This window comes from Ambystoma mexicanum, chromosome 10 (assembly GCF_040938575.1).
Source record: "Ambystoma mexicanum isolate Mex_15411 chromosome 10, UKY_AmexF1_1, whole genome shotgun sequence".
In the NCBI taxonomy this organism is placed as follows: domain Eukaryota; kingdom Metazoa; phylum Chordata; class Amphibia; order Caudata; family Ambystomatidae; genus Ambystoma; species Ambystoma mexicanum.
In genome coordinates, this window is record NC_090932.1 from 868,598,986 (window position 1) to 868,617,571 (window position 18,586).

Sequence of the window (18,586 nt, forward strand, 5' to 3'; positions counted from 1 at the left end):
GACGTCCACTGTACCCAAGATCCCTCACGCGTCTAGGATCCTCAGATTGTATTTTTCCTGACATGAGGTAGCATGAGGAGTAGCGCGAGTACAGAAAATCCAAGCAGATAGACAGAAAGGTAAGACTACAAGTAATCATGCGCCTTCTCTCGGAGGGGAGGAAGGGTGGGTCGCATGTGAATCTAAGCAGATACAAGCATCAGAAATACGATTACGGTGAGTAATGTATCCCTTCTGAGGCTTGTGGAATCTGCTTAGATCACATGCTGTGCATAGATTAGCGAGCAGTACTAGAAGAAGGAGGTGGGATGTGAGAAGGGTCATGAGCAAATAAGTGTCTTAGAACCGCTTGTCCCACTTGTGTATCTGCCTTGGAATGGGTGTCAATGCAGTAATGCTGAGTAAAAGTGTGAATAGAGCTCCAAGTAGCTGCTTTGCAAATGGTGTCAAGGGGTACATTTGCAATGAAAGCCAGAGTGGCCCCAATGCCTCTAGTAGAGTGGGCCCTTGGCGTAAAAAGCAGAGTCTTTTCAGAGAGTGAGTAACACAGCTGGATACAGTTAATAATCCACTTCGAGATGGCACCTTTAGAGACGCGATCCCCCTCTCTGCCTGTACCTATGGAGACAAACAGTTGATCTGTTTTCCTTAGCGGTCTTGTTTTATTTACATAGTAGAGGACCGCCCTACGCACATCTAGGGTGTGTAGTTTCACCTCAGCCAAGCTTTGCGGGTTCTGGAAGAAAGCCGGAAGCTCGATGGACTGGTTTACATGGAATTTTGATATAAATTTAGGTGAGAACCTAGGGTATGTGCGTAAAACCAGTTTGTCTTTATGGATAGTAAAGAAGGGATCCTGCACTGACAGAGCCTGAATTTCACTGACCCTTCTTATAGAAGTAATAGCTACTAAGAAGGCCGTTTTATGAGTCAGTTGTTTGAGACTGCTTTTATGCATGGCTTCTAAAGGGGGGCCCATGAGCTTGGCTAGCACCACATTAAGGTCCCACCCTGGTGGTGGGTTAGAAATAGGAGGGTGAAGTCTCTTTACTCCTTCCATGAAGGCTTTAACTACTGGTACTTTCCACCACGAAACCTTGCTATGGGAAGTGGTGTAAGCCGAGAGGGCTGCCAGGTGTACTTTCAGTGAGTTAAAAACCAATCCTGCATCTAGCAGGTGGAGCATGTATGTAGCAATAGTGGAAGGAGTGCAATCAACTGGGTTGATTTGTCTACTCTGGCACCAGATAACGAACCTCTTCCACTTGTCAAAGTAACAGTGCCATGTGTTTGGTTTCCTAGATTCCTTTAGGATGTCCATACACCTCTGTCGCAAATTGAGGTGTCCAAACTCTATGACCTCAGGAGCCATGCTGCCAGGTTCATTGAGTTGGGTTGCTGGTGCACTGTTTGACCTTGGTGCTGGGACAGTAGGTTGTACCAGGCTGGAAGTTTGATGGGCTCGCACACCGCCATCCTGCGTAGGTGTGGGAACCACGGTTGTCTTGCCCACATGGGAGCAACTAGGACGAGCGTCATTGATTCCCTGTTCATCTTGTTCACCACTTTCCTGATGAGGAACTGGTGGAAAAGCGTACGCAAACATCCCTGACCAGTCCATCCACAGGGCGTTCCCCTGGGAGTCTGGTTGGGGGAACCTGGATGCAAATCCTGGGCATTGTCTGTTTTCGCTTGTGGCGAATAAGTCTATAGTGGGGAAACCCCACTGAGAGAAGAGATCTTCTACGACCTCTCTGTGAAGAACCCATTCGTGTTCCTCTGGGAGGGAGTCTCTGCTCAGAGCATCCGCTAGGGAATTGAGCTCCCCTGGAACATGTTGTGATGACAGGAAGATGTTCCGTCTGAGTGCCCATATCCAGATTTTCTGGGCAAGTTTGGACAGATTTGGCAAGCGAGTCCCTCCTTGCTTGTTCAGGTAGAACATGGCTGTAGTGGTGTCCGTCCGAATTTGCACTGACAGGTTTAGTAGATGGGGCTCGAACGCCTGAAGCGCTCTGAATACTGCCAGAAGCTCTAGAAGGTTGATGTGGTTCTTGGCCACTGAGTGAGACCAGAGACCCTGAGCTGTATGGTGGAGATGGTGAGCTCCCCACCCCGTCAGATATGCATCTGTAGTGACTACTGCCTGTACTTTGGGATCGTAAAAGGGTTTCCTCTGTGCGAGATTCTCTCTTGTCCACCAGTGAAGGCTTTGTACCAGTGTTGGCGAAACGACCACTAGATCGTCCCACTGACCACTTGCCTGAGACCACTGTTTCGCCAACCATTCCTGCATGGGACGCATGCGCAGGCGCGCGTGGGGGACCAGGTAAATGCATGACGCCATCATGCCCAGTAAACGCATTGCTTTGCGTACCGTTATTTGTTGCCCGGACTGATAATGCGGAATTTGCAGTAGTATATTCCAAATTCTTTCTTCTGAAGGAAAGGTCAACCCCTCCTGGGTATCTAGGATTGCTCCTAGGAATTGTTTTGAGGTGCTTGGCACCAGGCTTGACTTCTTCTCGTTGATTGAGAAGCCTAACTCGTGTAGGAGGTCGATAGTCCTTTGAATGTTTGTCCTGCAAATTCCTAGGGTTTCCCCCGTTATGAGCCAGTCGTCCAGATAAGGGTACACTGGGATTGCCTCCCTGCGTAGGTGTGCAGCCGCCACCGCCAGTACCTTGGTGAATACCCTTGGTGCTGAAGCTATCCCGAAGGGCAGTACCTCGAATTGGTAGTGGCGACTGTCCACCTTGAAACGCAAGTACTTTCTGTGCGCTGGGAACATGGAAATATGAAAATAAGCATCTTTCATATCCAAGGTTGCCATGTAATCCCCCTTTTTTAGGAGGGGGATTACCTCTTGTAGCGAGGTCATACGAAATTTTTGGGGCTTGACATACTTGTTGGCAGGCCGTAAGTCCAATACTGGGCGCATTGTCAAGTCTTTCTTTGGCAGTTTACCTGGTGTCCCGGGACGAGTTCTATCGCGTCCTTTTGTAGAAGAATGGCGATCTCCTCGAGGAGAATCTTCTGATGTTCTAAGGAGTGTACTCTTTGTCGTGGAGGATGGTTCCGGGGACGCTGCAGTAGCTCTATACAATATCCTGTGGATACTGTTGACAGCACCCATCTGTCTGATGTGATCCCTTCCCAAGCCTGGGTGAAGTTTGAAATGCGTCCCCCTACTGGGGTTGCGTGAGAAGGGACCCTGAACTGAGCGTCACTGCTTTGGTGGAGGCGTGCCGCCTCCCTTGCTGGGGCTGCCTCTGCCTTTACCACGACCTCTCCTATTACCTCTGCTGTAACCCTGGGTAGACTGTTGGTTGTTGTTCCACTGTGTACCCTGCCCCGGGGAATAGTTAGATCCTCTCTGGGAATTTTGGCCGCGTGGGCGACGAAAATGACTATTCCCTCTCTGGTTAGGGGGTTTATTGGTTAACTGCCCAAGGGACTTGAGTGTCTCGTATTCGTCCTTGGCATTTTTCAGTGCGTCTTCGACCGCCTTACCAAACAGATCGGCTTCCACCGGTTTGTCCAACAATGATGCGTGTGTTTCTGCCTTAAAACCAGACTGCCGTAACCACGCATGTCTCTTGATAACAGTACCTTCTGCTATTAATCTGCCTGTGTTGTCCGCGGCGTCGAAGGTTGCTTTCAAAATGCAACCAGACACGGCTCTACCCTCTGCGGAAATCCGAGCTAATTGGCCCTTTAACGGTTCAGGAGCAGAGGCTATGAGAGCCGCGACTTCTTCCCACTGATGGCAGTTGTAGCTGGCCAACAGGGTGGTGGAGTTAGCAATCCTTGCTTGATAGGCGGACGTTGAGGCTACCTTCCGGCCGAAACCGTATAGTTTTTTGCTCTCCTTCTCGGGAGGAGCTTCTGACGAAGACAAGGGTGTCCCAGCCCTCTTACGCATGTTGGTGACAACTAGGGAGTCTGGCTTCAGATGTCCTCTTATATAGAGAGGGTCAGACTGTGCCGCCCTGAAAAGTTTTTCAACCCTGGGATTGACTGCTCTGGTGAGGTTTGGGTTCACCAGGGACGGATCTATTCTCCGCTGAATGGATTTAAGGATAGAGATGGTCTGGGCATCAGGCCTCCTTTCTCCCACTAACTCTTCTGCGAAGTCCCTTTCCTCCTGTACACCGTGGGTGTCAATGTGGAAATGTTCTGCTGCGCGAGCGAGAACCTCATTTAGGAGGGGTTGGTTATCGACCGGGGGAGTCGGTAACCGGGGCTTCGTTCTCTACCGGGGAATCTACTCTGTATGTTTCCGGGTCATCCTCTTCTTCTTCTTCCTGGTCCTCATCATCATCCCCATAGTAGCCCGTCCCGGTTTGCTCTTCTATCATACCAAATTCTTGGTTTTCACAAAAGGAAGCCTCTCCTTGATACCGTGAGTATGGTGTTGCGTAAGGTTGTACCTCGAAGGGTTCAGACCTCATCGGGGTTTCAAACCGGGCCTTCTTACTCGGGGGGATAGGATCAGTAGAGCCTGAGGGTGTGGCCCCTTGTGGATCATACGAGAGGAAATGTTCAGGATTTTTATCATAAAAATCAGCCAAAGAAGACATTCTTGACATGACCCTATCTATGTCTTCACTGGACCATTTTTTGGAACTGGGAATGACTCTCTCAGCAAGTCTATGGGATTTATCTTGAGTAGCTTTGCTGGTTGTGGACCTAGCAGCAGACCTGGGCTTGTCTGTCTGTTTAGGGCGGGTGGAGTGTTTCACAGGTGTGGAAGAATGTACAGGTAGTTTCTTCTGCTGTTTTCCCGCCTCCCCGTGCGTAGAAAAATGTTTTCCCTGTCCCTTAGTGGCTCTGGAGTTTTTCGATGCCTGGCGTCGAGGATCGGGAGAGGTGTCCCTGTCCTTCGAGCGTGGGGCCTCGCTGGCTTTAATTGCGGGCTCCGACTCCTGGAGCGCGGCCTGGGGGTGGAAGTCGTCTTCGTCTTCCGACGATCGAACTTCTGTTAGCCTAGGGAGCGAGGCACTCTTGGCAAGAGTGGATGATTGCCTGGAGTCATGCGGCGATCTTGATCGAGAGCGCCCAGAGGACACCGAATCGGAACGTTCTGTCTGTGCCTCTTTCCAAGAACTCGTCGAGTCTCGGTTGGACTTAGTGTGTGTAGGGTGTGTAGCGCTTGCGTCGCCGGGGGTCTTCCCCATAGCCGCCCTGCCGGACAACCTTCCGAGGTCGGGGACCAGCGCTCGGCAGTCTTTCGACGCCGTAATGCCCTCGCCGTCCGAAAGTACGGCGTCGCTGCCATCGCTGAAGGCGCCCTCCGCTGCCATGGCGGCCTGCCTGGCGTGGTGGGCCCAACGCTTTGTCGAACGGTCCTTAAGTGTCTTAGGCTTAAACCTACTACACGCTCTGCAGTTCGCTTCGGGGTGGTCCCTCGGCAAGCAGAGATTGCACGTGTCGTGCCTGTCGACCCAAGGGTATTTGCGATTGCACTTGGGGCAGAATTGGAAAGGGGTACCCTCCATACGCACCTTGAGGCAGCGGGCTGGTAAGTGTAGTAAATATATAAGGTGTACCTATAGGGTGTACCTATATACCAAGAGTGAAGAGTATGTGCCACCCCCCACTCTCCCTACTTGCAGGGCCGAGGCCAGCGGCCTACTAGGCCCGGGCCGAGGCCAGCGGCCTTCCGAGGCCCAGATCCGTCATGCAGCAGCCGACGGTCGATGTCTTCTCCAGCCGTCGTCGAGTGTCGAGGGTCAACGTTGGGGTGGGGAAGGATGTTAATAAATAATTTTAAACTTAAATAATAAGCAAAAGTATGGCTAAGGCCAGGGGACTCCGCAAGATGCTTCGGACCAGTATGGCGGAAAAAAACAATCTGAGGATCCTAGACGCGTGAGGGATCTTGGGTACAGTGGACGTCACACTAGGGATAGTATTACTGGCACGCCTGTGTCGACGCCCATTTTCGAGTTTCGAAAAACAAACTGTAATACTCCGCAGCTTCCACTAGATGTCGGCCTATGCACAGCATGTGATCTAAGCAGATTCCACAAGCCTCAGAAGAACAAGTTACTTTCTTACCTGGTAACGTTCTTTCGATGGGATGGTCCGACGACGTATTCCATATCTATGACATGTAATAACCACAGCTGTGCTGCTTCGGAAACTTTTCCGGCGTCTGCGTCCTGCATCGATGACGTCGATGCGCCGACGTCGAGGACCTCCTCCGAGGTCCGACGTCATACGATGTGATAAGTAGGACGCACGACGCCCGTAGCCTCAGTTGTAGTTTTTTCCCCCCAGAACGTGTGACATAAGTCAACTGCCAGTCAGACACAAAGCCTTGCTGAACGGAAGCTGCAATCGCAAAAGAAATTCTGCAGCGGGGAAGGCAGGGCGGGAGCGATATGGAATACGTCGTCGGACCATCCCATCGAAAGAACGTTACCAGGTAAGAAAGTAACTTGTTCTTCGAGGGGATTGGGTCCTCTGGCGTATTCCATATCTATGACAGACTCCCAAAGCAGTACCAAAACAAGGAGGAGGGAAAGAATTTAGAAGCAAAATTTTAGAACAGCCAATCAAATAGCCGAGCAAAGGACCGCCTTGCCAAAGGCCAGATCCTGCCCTCTGATGGAATCGAGGGAATAATGCCGTACAAATGTATGTACTGAAGCCCAGGTGGCTGCATCACAGATGTTGCGAATAGGAACACCCCTCTGCAGGGCAGTAGATGCAGCCACACCCCTGGTAGAATGGGCCCGCAAGCCAGCCGGTGGGTCCTTACCCGCCAAGCGGTAACACTCCGAGATGGCCAAAATAATCCAGCGGGACAAAGTCTGTTTCGTCACAGCTTGCCCTAAACGCTTTCCAGCGTAACCAATAAAGAGTTGATCGTCCACTCTGACCCGGGACATGCGTGAAACATAAAAGCTTAAAGCTCTCCTAAGATCAAGCCTATGGAGCCTCTCCTCTTCCTTACCAGGATGCGGAGGAGGATAGAATGCTGGAAGAACAACCTTCTGGGCTAAATGAAATTCCGTCACTACCTTCGGAAGAAAAGAAGGACGAACTCGAAGGACAACCCTGTCCTTGTGAAAAACAGTGAAGGGTGGCTTAACTGAAAGTGCCTGTAACTCACTCACTCTGCGAGCGGAAGTAACCGCAACTAAAAACACAGTTTTCAGAGTTAACAGCCTCAAAGGGCAAGAATGTAAAGGCTCAAACGGAGCACCCATAAGAAACCTAAGAACAAGGTTCAAATCCCAACCGGGCACCAGGAAAGGTGACGGAGGGAACACATTAGTGAGCCCTTTCAGAAACTGTGAAATTAAAGGGATTTTAAAGTAAGAACACTCTTCAGACGAGCGCTTAAAGATGGACAGCGCCGCCAGGCAACCTTTAATGGTACCCACTTGCAAGCCCCTGTGGGCCAGCGAAAGTAAAAAGGACAGAACCATGGGGATGTCACATGCAAAAGGATCCACAGTCCGAACTCTGCACCAGTCGCAGAACTTACGCCAACGGTACAGAGACTTTGTTGCTGGCCTACGGGCCGAAAGCAACACCTCCATCACGTCTTCAGGGAGGTCCCAATCCATATACCTCAACCGTTCAGAAGCCAAGCGTGAAGGTTGAGGGATCCGACCTCTGGATGGAGAACCTGACCCCCCTCCCGTGAGAGCAGATTGTCTCGGTAGGGAAGACGACGTGGAGGGCAGATGGACAAGTCGAGAAGGTCCGGGTACCACGTCCTCCGAGCCCACGCCGGAGCAATGAGGATCATCCGGGAACCGAACTTCCGTAACCTCCGCAGCACTTGCGGGATGACGGGGACTGGAGGAAACGCGTACAGCAGCGGGAATGACCACTCCACCACGAACGCGTCTCCCAAGGCTCCTTTCGGAGGAAATTCCCGCGAGCAAAACCTTTCGCACTTCCGGTTGACACTGGAGGCGAAGAGATCCACTTGAGGGGTCCCCCAAAGGGCGAAGATCTCCAAGAGAATCTCCTGAGCCAACTCCCACTCGTGAGAGATCGCGCTCTGCCTGCTCAGAGCGTCCGCCGTCACGTTTTCGTCTCCGGCCAGATGAACTGCCGAGATCGAAACTTCCTGCTGGATGGCCCAGAACCCGAGCTGCATCGCCTCCCTGCACAGAGGAAGTGACCCTGCCCCCCCCCCCCTTTTTGTTGAGGTAGTGCATGGCCACTGTGTTGTCCGTCAGGATCAGGACATTCTTTCCTCTCACAGTCGGCAGAAAAGCCTTCAGGGCTAGCCTGACGGCCCTCAGCTCCAACAGATTGATATGGAGTCTGGACTCCGACGGAGACCAACGACCGCTGACTGTCAGCCCGTTGGCATGAGCTCCCCATCCCGTGAGGGATGCATCCGTCACGATTGTCACCTCCGGCCAGGGAAGCCAAAATGGAGCCCCCTTCATCAAGTTGCCTTCGACGGCCCACCACAGAAGGTCCTGGGCGACCAAGGGCGGCACCTGAACCGGGTCCGACATCCTGCCGGAGGACTGCGACCATTGCGTCTTGAGTGCCCACTGCAAAGATCTCATTCGCAGGCGAGCCTCTGGCACCAGAAGAATGCAGGATGCCATGAGGCCGAGCAACCTCAAGAACTCGAACGCTGGGAGCGTCTGGGCCTGCTGAAACTTGTGCACCATCTGCTGAATGTGAAGAGCCCTCACCTGGGGAGGAAAACACTGCCCCAGGGAAGTGTCGAGCACTGCTCCGATGTACTGGAGCCTCTGTGTTGGCGTCAAATGGGACTTCTTTAAATTGAGGGAGAAGCCCAGCCTGTGAAGGGAGTGGCAGGTGACGGAGAGATGATCCAGGACTTGCTCGGGAGAGCTCCCCCTGATCAACCAATCGTCCAGGTAGGGGTAGACGTGAATCCCCCCTTGCCTGAGATGCGCTGCCACCACCACCATGAGCTTGGTGAAAACCCTCGGGGCGGAGGTCAATCCGAACGGCAGGACCCGAAACTGAAAGTGCGAGTCGCCAACCGCGAACCTCAGGTACTTCTTGTGCTTGGGATGGATCGGCACATGGAAGTAAGCATCCTTGAGGTCGAGTGACACCAACCAGTCCTGAAGCTAAAGGGCCTGGAGGACTTGAGAGAGAGTAACCATCCTGAACTTGTCCTTCCTGAGGAGTTTGTTCAAACCGCGCAAGTCCATGATGGGTCTCAATCCCCCGTCTTTCTTGGAAATCAAAAAATAAGGGGAATACCATCCCTTGTTCCTCTCCGCTACAGGCACCAGTTCTATAGCGCCCTTCTCCAGCAGGGCTTGAATTTCCTGCGCAAGGAGCGGATCCGGACACTTCAAAGAGAGGTTCCCCGGTGGATTGTCGCGAGGCCTGTGCCGAAAGGGAAGACAGTAGCCGTGGGTTATGATCTCCAGAACCCACACATCTGAAGTAATGGCTTGCCACTCTACAAGATGCTGCGCCAGCCTTCCCCCAACCGGCGAACCATGGGACCTGGCCTCATGACTGAGTAGGAGCGGCTGCGGCGTTACCTGAGGGCAAAGAGGCAACTGCCCGAGCGGCCTTGGCACCACGGGTACCCTGTCGTCCACCTCTGGTACCCCTGCGTTGGCCTCTTAGACTGCCAGCTCCTCTCGCTTTACTGAAGGACGAGTAATAGCGAAAGGAACCACCCCTCCACTGCTGTCCCCTAGGACGAAAAGGCGGAGGTTGGCGAACTGCAGCGCCCAACGACTTCGCTGCAGCTTTTGAGGTCTGCAACCTCTCAAGGCTCTCGTCAGCCTTGCTGCCAAAAAGGTGTTCACCGTCAAAGGGCATGTTGAGGAGCCGGGACTGCACATCAGGAGCAAACCCCGACTTCCGCAACCACGCAAACCTGCGTATCACGGTGCTCGCCGCCATGGACCTACTGACGCATTCAGCCAAGTCCAGACCCGACTGAACGGACTCACACATGGCATCCTTACCATCCTGGACCATAGTAAGGAAACCATCCCGTTCATCCCCTTCGGGAATATGTTCAGCCGCTAACGCAACACAGTTCCACAGAGTGTGCGTGAAACGTGACAAGGCACAAATGGAGTTGGCCGCCTGAAGCGCCATACCACCAGAAGAAAACACTTTCTTCGCCCAGCCATCAAAACGTTTGTCGTCCCCATCAGGAGGGATGGTAGGGTACGACGCCTGCTTTGCCGGGGCCGTGGCCGCCTGCACCACCAAACTTTCCGGAGTGGGGTGCCTGGTCAAGTAGCAGGGGTCGCTACTGGCTGGACGGTATTTACGCGACAAGGATCTGCCCACCGCCGGGAGACTCTCCGGGGCAGTCCAAGCCGCCGCCACCCTTCTCTGTAAAGCCATATGGAACGGCAGTACCGGGTCAGTTGGGGGACCAACATCAAGGATGTCCGTCAGATCATCCTGCACAAACTCCCCTGGGGGAGCAGACCATCCCAGATACTCAGACACCCTAGCCATAAGGCGCCGGTACGAGGAATCGGCATGGGAGCCAGGCTCAGGCCTACAAAATTCCACCTCCGGAGAGGTGTCCAGTCCACTGGCATCATGCAGTGACTGCCTCAAATCGTCAAACTGACTATGGCCCGAGACAATTTCATCTGGCACCTGACTAGGAACCAGGCCATCAGAATCCTCATCCGCCTCTGAAATATATTCCAGGTGGCGAAAAGGCACCCGAGAGTGCTTGCTCTTAACCAGAGCCTTCCTAGGGGGTACACCCGTGACACGGGGCACCTCCGACACAAAAGGCGTCGATGGCGTCGAGCGAATCGGCGCCGACGTCGAGAAAACCGGCAACGGCGCCGAGAGGATCGGTGTCGACGTCAGATGCAGCGCCTCCAGTATCGGCGGCGTCGACACAGCCCTCGAAGCAGGAGCCCCGAGCGTGTCCCTCGACGACCTGATCGTCGACGGCTTCGACGACTTCCTCGAAGCCGGAGCCTCGAGAAAGCCTGTCGACGCCCTCGACGCCTCAGACGTCGATGTCTTCCTCGAAGACTTCACAGGAGCACACGGTCTCGAACGCGTCGAGGACCGGGACCAGGAACGGGTACGGCGAGAACGAGCCTCCTTGTCCGAACGGGACCGCTCCCGTGACTCGTGCCGACCACTCTTGCGAGCGGTGTCTCTCGACCTCTCACGGCCGACCCCACTCGGGGGCGCGGACGGCTGAGTACCCTGCGACTCAAGAATCGCCAACATTTTCTTCCCGAAGGAAGCCCATTCCTCCGGCGTCGCACGGCTGGTGGGGTAACCGGCGTGCCATGCAGAATCCTTGGAAGAGGACCTGGAAGGCGACCGGTGACGGCGCTTCCGAGAATGCCTCGAAGAGGCGGAGGAGTGGCGAGACCCACTCCTAGAAGAAGACCGACGAGACTTCCGATGATGACGCGGAGAGTCACCCCTCGAATCATCCGTCGAAAACCCCGCCGACTTCGACTTCCGGGGCTTGGACACCCGACCTACCGACAACTTCTTCTTACGTTCGCGTAAGGCTTTGGACGTGAGCGACTGGCAGTCGATACAGTCATCCGTGTCGTGGGCCTCCCCGAGGCACCAGAGGCAGGCGTCGTGCGAGTCAGTCACCGACATCTTGGACCCACACTCCCCGCACTTCTTAAAGCCCGGACGCGGGGTTGAAGACGAAGTGGAAGACATCGCCGAAGGAAATTCACAAACGAACAGGTTCGAAGAACCAGAAAGAACAGAACTCCAAAGAGTCGAGGCTTAGAACCGAGAAACACGAAGCAACACGTTCGCGGAAAAAACGGAACTGAGGCTACGGGCGTCGTGCGTCCTACTTATCACATCGGATGACGTCGGACGAGGTCCTCGACGTCGGCGCATCGACGTCATCGACGCAGGACGCAGACGCCGGAAAAGTTTCCGAAGCAGCACAGCTGTGGTTATTACATGTCATAGATATGGAATACGTCGGAGGACCCAATCCCCTCGAAATATATATATATATATATATATATATATGGGTGCGAGTTAGGGTAATAAATATTGTAAGGGGACTACAGGGGAATGCAGGGGTTCTCTCACAGATCTGTTCAAAAATACATCAAATCATTTAGTTAGCAAAAACATGTAAGTATTCGAGATGCAATCAATTACCGAACCAGATCACAAGACAATAACCTAACTTAAGAAGTGCAAACCCTAAGATGAATGCCAGCCTTGTGCCAACAAGTCGCAGGAGCCACAATGTTTCATGTTTCTCACCAGAATGAAGTCTCTGTAGGTAAGTTTCAATGGGATTGTTTCGCTGATAGTTTAAAAGTTGTACTACAATTTTACCAAAGGTAAGTTTCTGTTTTCCTTTCTTCCAGACACAAGGCTACCCAAGGGGCAGGATACTCGACCCAAGTTCAATGACCAAAAGGTGAGTTGAGTGGAATAAGGAGACAAAGGGACTTTTTCCCAATGTTATCCTATGAAGGACGGGGGGAAAGATAACTGCGTTTACTGACCTCCCCCCAGCCCCAACTCAGATTTTCCCAGATGACTGTCTTAACTAAAGAAATCCTTTAATGTGCCAATTTGCTCTGACTGATTTTTTTTTCCACAAGTGAAGAAATTCTAATACGGATTAAAACTGTAAATTGAAATATGGTAACATTAATAAAACTCTAAAAGTCAAGAAAACTGCATCAATAAATCAGTACTTACGGTGACATAGTCCTTCAATACATAACGAGCTGATCTTGGCTGGTCTGGTTGCCCATGTGCAGTCATAAATCCTCTCATATCTAGGAATCAAATATTGACCATTTATCTTTAAAGAACATACAAGTAATTGCATCTTAATCTTGCACATGATGCCTAAACTAAGATACATCCTAACGTGTGGCATTCAAATAGTGGACAATTTCATTTCCCTGAACTGAATGACCAGAGTAACAGAAAACGTGTCAAAGAAAAAGAGTTCTTTGTACTTCTGACATGGAGGCAAAATAATAAGCAGACTCTGTTGCTCGGTCAACAAAGAACAAGATTGTCCCCAAAAAGAGATGCTCCCAAAGACAAACATGTTTGTTACAAAAATAGTCTAGATTCATACCTAGTACATCCCTCAAATTAAGTTGTAACACCACAAAGAAACACGCTACTTGCATGAAAACAGTTTTGCAGTTTGTTATCTATTGCAGATAGATTTCCATGGTATCCTGCCAATCCCACTATCTAGTGGCTGGACCGTGAATTTTAGGTTATTCTCGCCAGCTAAAATATGTAATTGGACTATTTTTAAGCATGTTAAAAATATGTAAGCAAAAGGTTGTACTTTTGAACTCCTTGGATTCAGCCCAGAGTTTAATGCTGTACAGACACTTGTACATCTTGCATCGGAATATACAACTTAAAGACACAATAACTTATTGGGAAACCAATAATTTCCTAAAACCCATAGTTGTGCATTAGACCAGTAAAGTACTTCTGTGGAATACAATAGATATTGTTAAGAACGCATTCATAGGCTTTAAAGTTGCAAAAAAGGATTGCCCCAATTAATTTACTATTAGTATACCTTTGTGCACTGATGTGTCTACCACTGTGAAATTGCAATCTAGAGCTGCAGCCTTAATCAGAGATGATTTGGTTTTGTTTTTAATCAAGAGAAGACTTGAACGCTTTTGTTATCTTTCCGACTTCCAGCCCAACCCTGTGTTGTTCACTTGGCTAATAGGTTCTCTTGGTCTATGCAGTTCTGCTCAACTTTAAGTGCAACACACTTCTTGGGTTGTGCTTGTATCATTCATAGTTTGTGATCTCTGGTTGTTAATCACGGTGTAGAGTGGATTTAGAGCATTATTTCCAAGATCCATCACAGTGAAACAACCATGCCTTCATGTGCCAATAAAGAAGAACAAACCTTGCTACTGTGAAGGATACTGTTTTTTGATTTAACAAATCTGAAACATTGATATTCTGCATAGTGTGTGGGTTGTTGCCATTACTGTACATATTGATACTATGCCATTGTCCAACCATTGATAAATAGAAGTCCTATCTGTTGTGGTCTGCCACTGGAGAGAATCAATCTGGATTTAACTACAGCCTTTCAATGCATTTTTATAATTTTTATTTTGTGATGTGGTTATTTTGGGGTTTTGAAAGACAAGTGTAGCCAGTGAGGTTGTGCCAATACTCAATCTTGGAGTGAATAGGCGCTGTGGCAGACTGTCCACAGGCATGACAGTGGCAAGGCTCACAGTAGGTCATATTCTAGAGATGACCTGTTCCTATAAAAGGCTTGCATACACACCACATAAGAGCAATCTGTATGGAATGTTTGTTGTCTTGTAGGAATGACTAGTGGTTTAGAAGACTTCTAGTAGGTTCTCAACAAGAACAACTTAGCTTGGATGAACGGCCAAATAAGTGCTTCAATAATGTTAATAGCACATGTGAAATCTGGGCGATTTTTAACCCACAGAGGATTTTACACAGAGGAACAAGGGATACCAATTCGGACTAATCCTCCTGTCGAAATGGTCTTCCTCTGACATGCACCCCTTCAATCCCTGGGGACAATGACGCGAGTCCGGGACACGGACCCTTTAATGTCCAACCCCATAGGGTAACGCCAACATCAAAACGTTCTCTACCTATGATACAGTCTGAAACAATGTGTTTGGGTAAATTGTCAGAAAATCTCACTGTATTGAATACAGGGACGAAGATGATCCAGAGCATGTTGCAATCAAGTAGAAAGAGTGCTCGACCAGCTGTTGCCCATTGTACTGGCATTACGCTGGGGACATACCCACGATTGACACCCAACAGTAAAGAAGGACTTGGTTCTGTTCTGAATCCAGGGGATTGTTGGCCTCATGTGGAGAGGGGTCCCGCCATGGAGAAGTGACTTGATTGTCACAGGACCTATGTGTAGTTTGTAATTTCTGTACCATTTATGTACTTTATAGGGGACTTGATCTCCAAAATGCCAACTACTTTGAATTCGGTGTGTGCTTTAACCTCTGGATTTGAAGCTGCACTGGAATACTAAAGTCAAGATTCACTATTGAACACCACAAAAACTGCAGCATTAAACCTCCAGTAGTTCTTGAGGTTACTGCTCAGTCATATAATATGTAACAGCTCTTAACTGTACTCCCAAAATGACTGTTGGAAAAAAAAAGTTATTTAAATATACCTGTGACACATATGTAGCACATAAGGTGTCATAATTTTGTCAAAAGGATATAGAGTCTTAAGAGATTGGCAATACTTCAGGTGTACCTCCATGGAATTCCTGCCAAATAGTTTATCGCCAAACTCCACTTGCTCCCACACATTTCTTGTGGGACTACAAGTGGTAATATGGAGGCGTAATTCGCCATTTCTGGAGTACATAGGACTCCATAGGGAAAATACTGCAAGCTGTAATTCCACCATGGCAAACTCGGGTAAAGTGGAGGATTTAACTCCAGGATGGATGTAAAAACCCCACATTTCTTCCAAACCCTGGCAGTGCGTGAAAGAGGCATTCAAGTGGTGGTAATTCCATTATAGCCATTCTATCACCGCTGTTTACCATAGCGCCAAACTTGAATTGAGACCCATAGCTTGCAAGGGAATGTTTAGCAGAAATAGACTTACTAAAATCTAGGATAATGGGAATGTCTGCCAGAACAGTGAATCTAATTCTCAAGAAATAGGTGCCTGTGCACCTTGTCGAAGAGCGAGAGGAACAAAGTGTAAGAGGACCAAAGTAAGCCAGCAGAGGAAAACAGCTCGGCTCTAGGTGATTGGACTCCAGTCTCTTTCAAAGAAGAGAGGCATTGTCTGAGAAAGTTTTAAAAGCCTCTACCGGGGAACAAATGCACAATGCTCCACATACTGAGTTGCTGTGATTCTTTGCCAAACGATTCTACACAGGTCTCGAGTGCAGCTTTCCCATCCCAATTCTCCCTTAGAAAACGTATGGAAGACTAGATTGAGAGATCCAGCCAGAAGCACCTAGCTGCTGGAAGATATGGTGTGCCCATGGCGCAACATGCACAGGATGCCACTTGTGGTGCACAGGATAAATCCCCAATTTCACACTAAAGCAGCAACCCATTTCCACGGCTAGCCTGACATCAATTACAGCTTCCCAGCACTCAGAAGACATGCGTATAAACTGCAAAGAACTTTGAAGAGAGATGAGGACTATCTGTGGAAATGTTTACAAAAGCAATAGTCCATGTTTACCACAAACATCACTCTAAATGAGACTTCGCAGAGAGATGTAGCCCTTCAGTGGACGGATAGATCCCAGTTTGTGGTGACCTGACCTCCCATCTGTGTGTAAGGTGTTTCTCCCCACAGATGTGTTTGTTATGAAAGGGTGGGCCGCACCCTGTTGGAGACCTGAGCGTGGGGATACTTACACCTTACTTCACACATGTGCAAATGAAAACCCAGGGCGAGAATTGATGTACCCTCCTGCAAAGGCCTATGGCAGACCTCAGTATTTGCGGGCTGCCCTGAGGGAGAATTGGCCCTCACCTATGCAGGTCAGTCATGACTGACAGTTGTACTGGTGCACTTAATTAAATAAACAGACAGTCTTATTTCATTTGATAAGCTTGAACAGCCTTTTTATATAACTGAATTTGTAAAACAGATCCTCGGTATCAACCGAGTAATATTACACGACTGGGCCCCTTAGAGGTGCTCTCGGTTAGTGCATGAAACAAATAAAATACTTAAATGTCCTCCTTCCATTACCTACAGTATTAAATACTTAAATAGCATCAATTGGGTCACCTGGGACCAAGTTCATTCACATTTCATAAATAATTAAATAGCATCAATTGGGTCACCTGGGAACAAGTTCATTCACATTTCATAAATTAAGTAAATAGTTGATTAAGGAAACAATTCAAAACAACAGTGTTCAATGGCTTAAACCTAGAATTTCATGGATTGGGTTAATAACCTGTAGAACAATGTAAACTCATCTCTCCATTGTTTTACCATACAGTTTGTACTAGCAATACCGTATCCAGAATGATGTTCCATATACCGAAGCCCTGGGAGGTAAACCCATAGTGCCTTATAATCTCCAGGGTCTTACTTTGGATTCCAGAGGCCCAGGGAGAACCCCGGGTTTTGTTAGGACACTCGAGCAATATACAGCGATAGCTGCAGGCTACCACACAAAATGCATAGCTTGACACACACACGGACAAAGGGAAACGACAACAACAACGCTTTTATCTAGCCTCCAGGCCCCACCTAAACCAGCTAAGGAATACCCTGATCGAATTTTTGAAAAAAGGATATATGTGTGCTGCAAATAACGTCAACCTCTTCATCCAATATATCCGCGAGCCCAGGAAACTATAAAGGCCCAACAAGTCACTCCATCTCGCCTACTTGGAAGCACATTTCCGATGTGAGGGCAAACAAGGATTTGCTGAAATGTGTAAATCCCAACTGGGTAAAGTCACACACGTTAAGGGTCCATGAAACAAAAAAGAAAATCTCCGGTTTGCCACATGGCACAGCGTCAGCCTTGCAGTATTTATTTTCCTTTCACAGTACTGTTGAATGGGTCCACTTTGCATCCATAATAACGGCTCTGACACAGTTTTAGACTTCTTTCCCGTGAGGAGTGAACGGAGAGGAGCCCAATGTTTACAGTGCTGAATGCCACTTTTCACCTCTCTGCATTTGCGTTGCTCCAACCAGTTTAACATACGGGAGGGATAAAGGACTAATACGGATTCAGTGACGGGGTGAAAGCTGGCCATGTACTACTTCACAGCCTTCCCGTCGATATGCCGGTTCTCTTCATGACCTTCTTCCTCCTAAAGTTCATCACACATAATAGTGCCCCCAACTGCCGAAATTATAGGAGTGAAAACTATGCAGTCACAGTGAATCAAGCACGTTTGTAAATTCAGGAAATAACCTCAATAACGGTTAGACCAACAATACCATATAAACAGTTATTGCAAACACGTTTTTAGTCAACATTCTATATATTGTCCCCAGTGCAGCGGCCTCCTCCTGTTCGTACTATTACAACAACCAAGGGTTTGCTTTCATATCTCGCATTCAGTGCTGACCTTCGAGAATACCACTCAGAGCAGGTATAAGAAAACAAAAAGGGGCCCCAAGTGTCACTGAGTATATCAGTTCTGACCCTCTGAATAAAGTAAGCCTTTCACATGTGGTGTAATACCTAAAAGGAATTGATCGGTGACGGATTATTTCGGGCCTACACTCTGGAACCTCCCTAGGTTTATAGGGCCACTTGCAAGGTGGAGGTTTAGTAGAACTTCACAGCTGGCACAAGTGAGGAAGGGAGCGAGGATGAAAAGGACCCTACCGAGGTGAACCTTACTCTGGCCCCCAGGCACGCCGTCTTTCCCTTGATTTACAGGGCACATTGATGGACCATGCCTGCTAATGGTGGCAGTGTATGTAGTTTTTTTGTGTCTTTACGGGATAAACACACAGCAATGCTCTCAGTGGGAATTCATGTATTGCCACCCAAGAATAATCTGCTATCCCACATAATTTAACGCCCAGAGGGAAAATTGACAATGGCACATCAGAAAAGCATATGTAACCTGGTCCAAAAACC

The 18,586-nt window shown here is 49.3% G+C and overlaps 1 protein-coding gene across 1 annotated transcript in view; it reads right to left on the bottom strand.

Annotated features, from left to right (window-relative positions):
* Window positions 1–18,586, bottom strand: part of LSG1 (large 60S subunit nuclear export GTPase 1) — a 374,602-nt gene that overhangs the window by 68,679 nt on the left and 287,337 nt on the right. Inside the window, exon 12 of the mRNA XM_069618580.1 lies at window positions 12,676–12,755. Coding sequence (XP_069474681.1) covers window positions 12,676–12,755 — 80 coding nt within the window. The remainder of the gene's footprint in view (window positions 1–12,675; window positions 12,756–18,586) is intronic.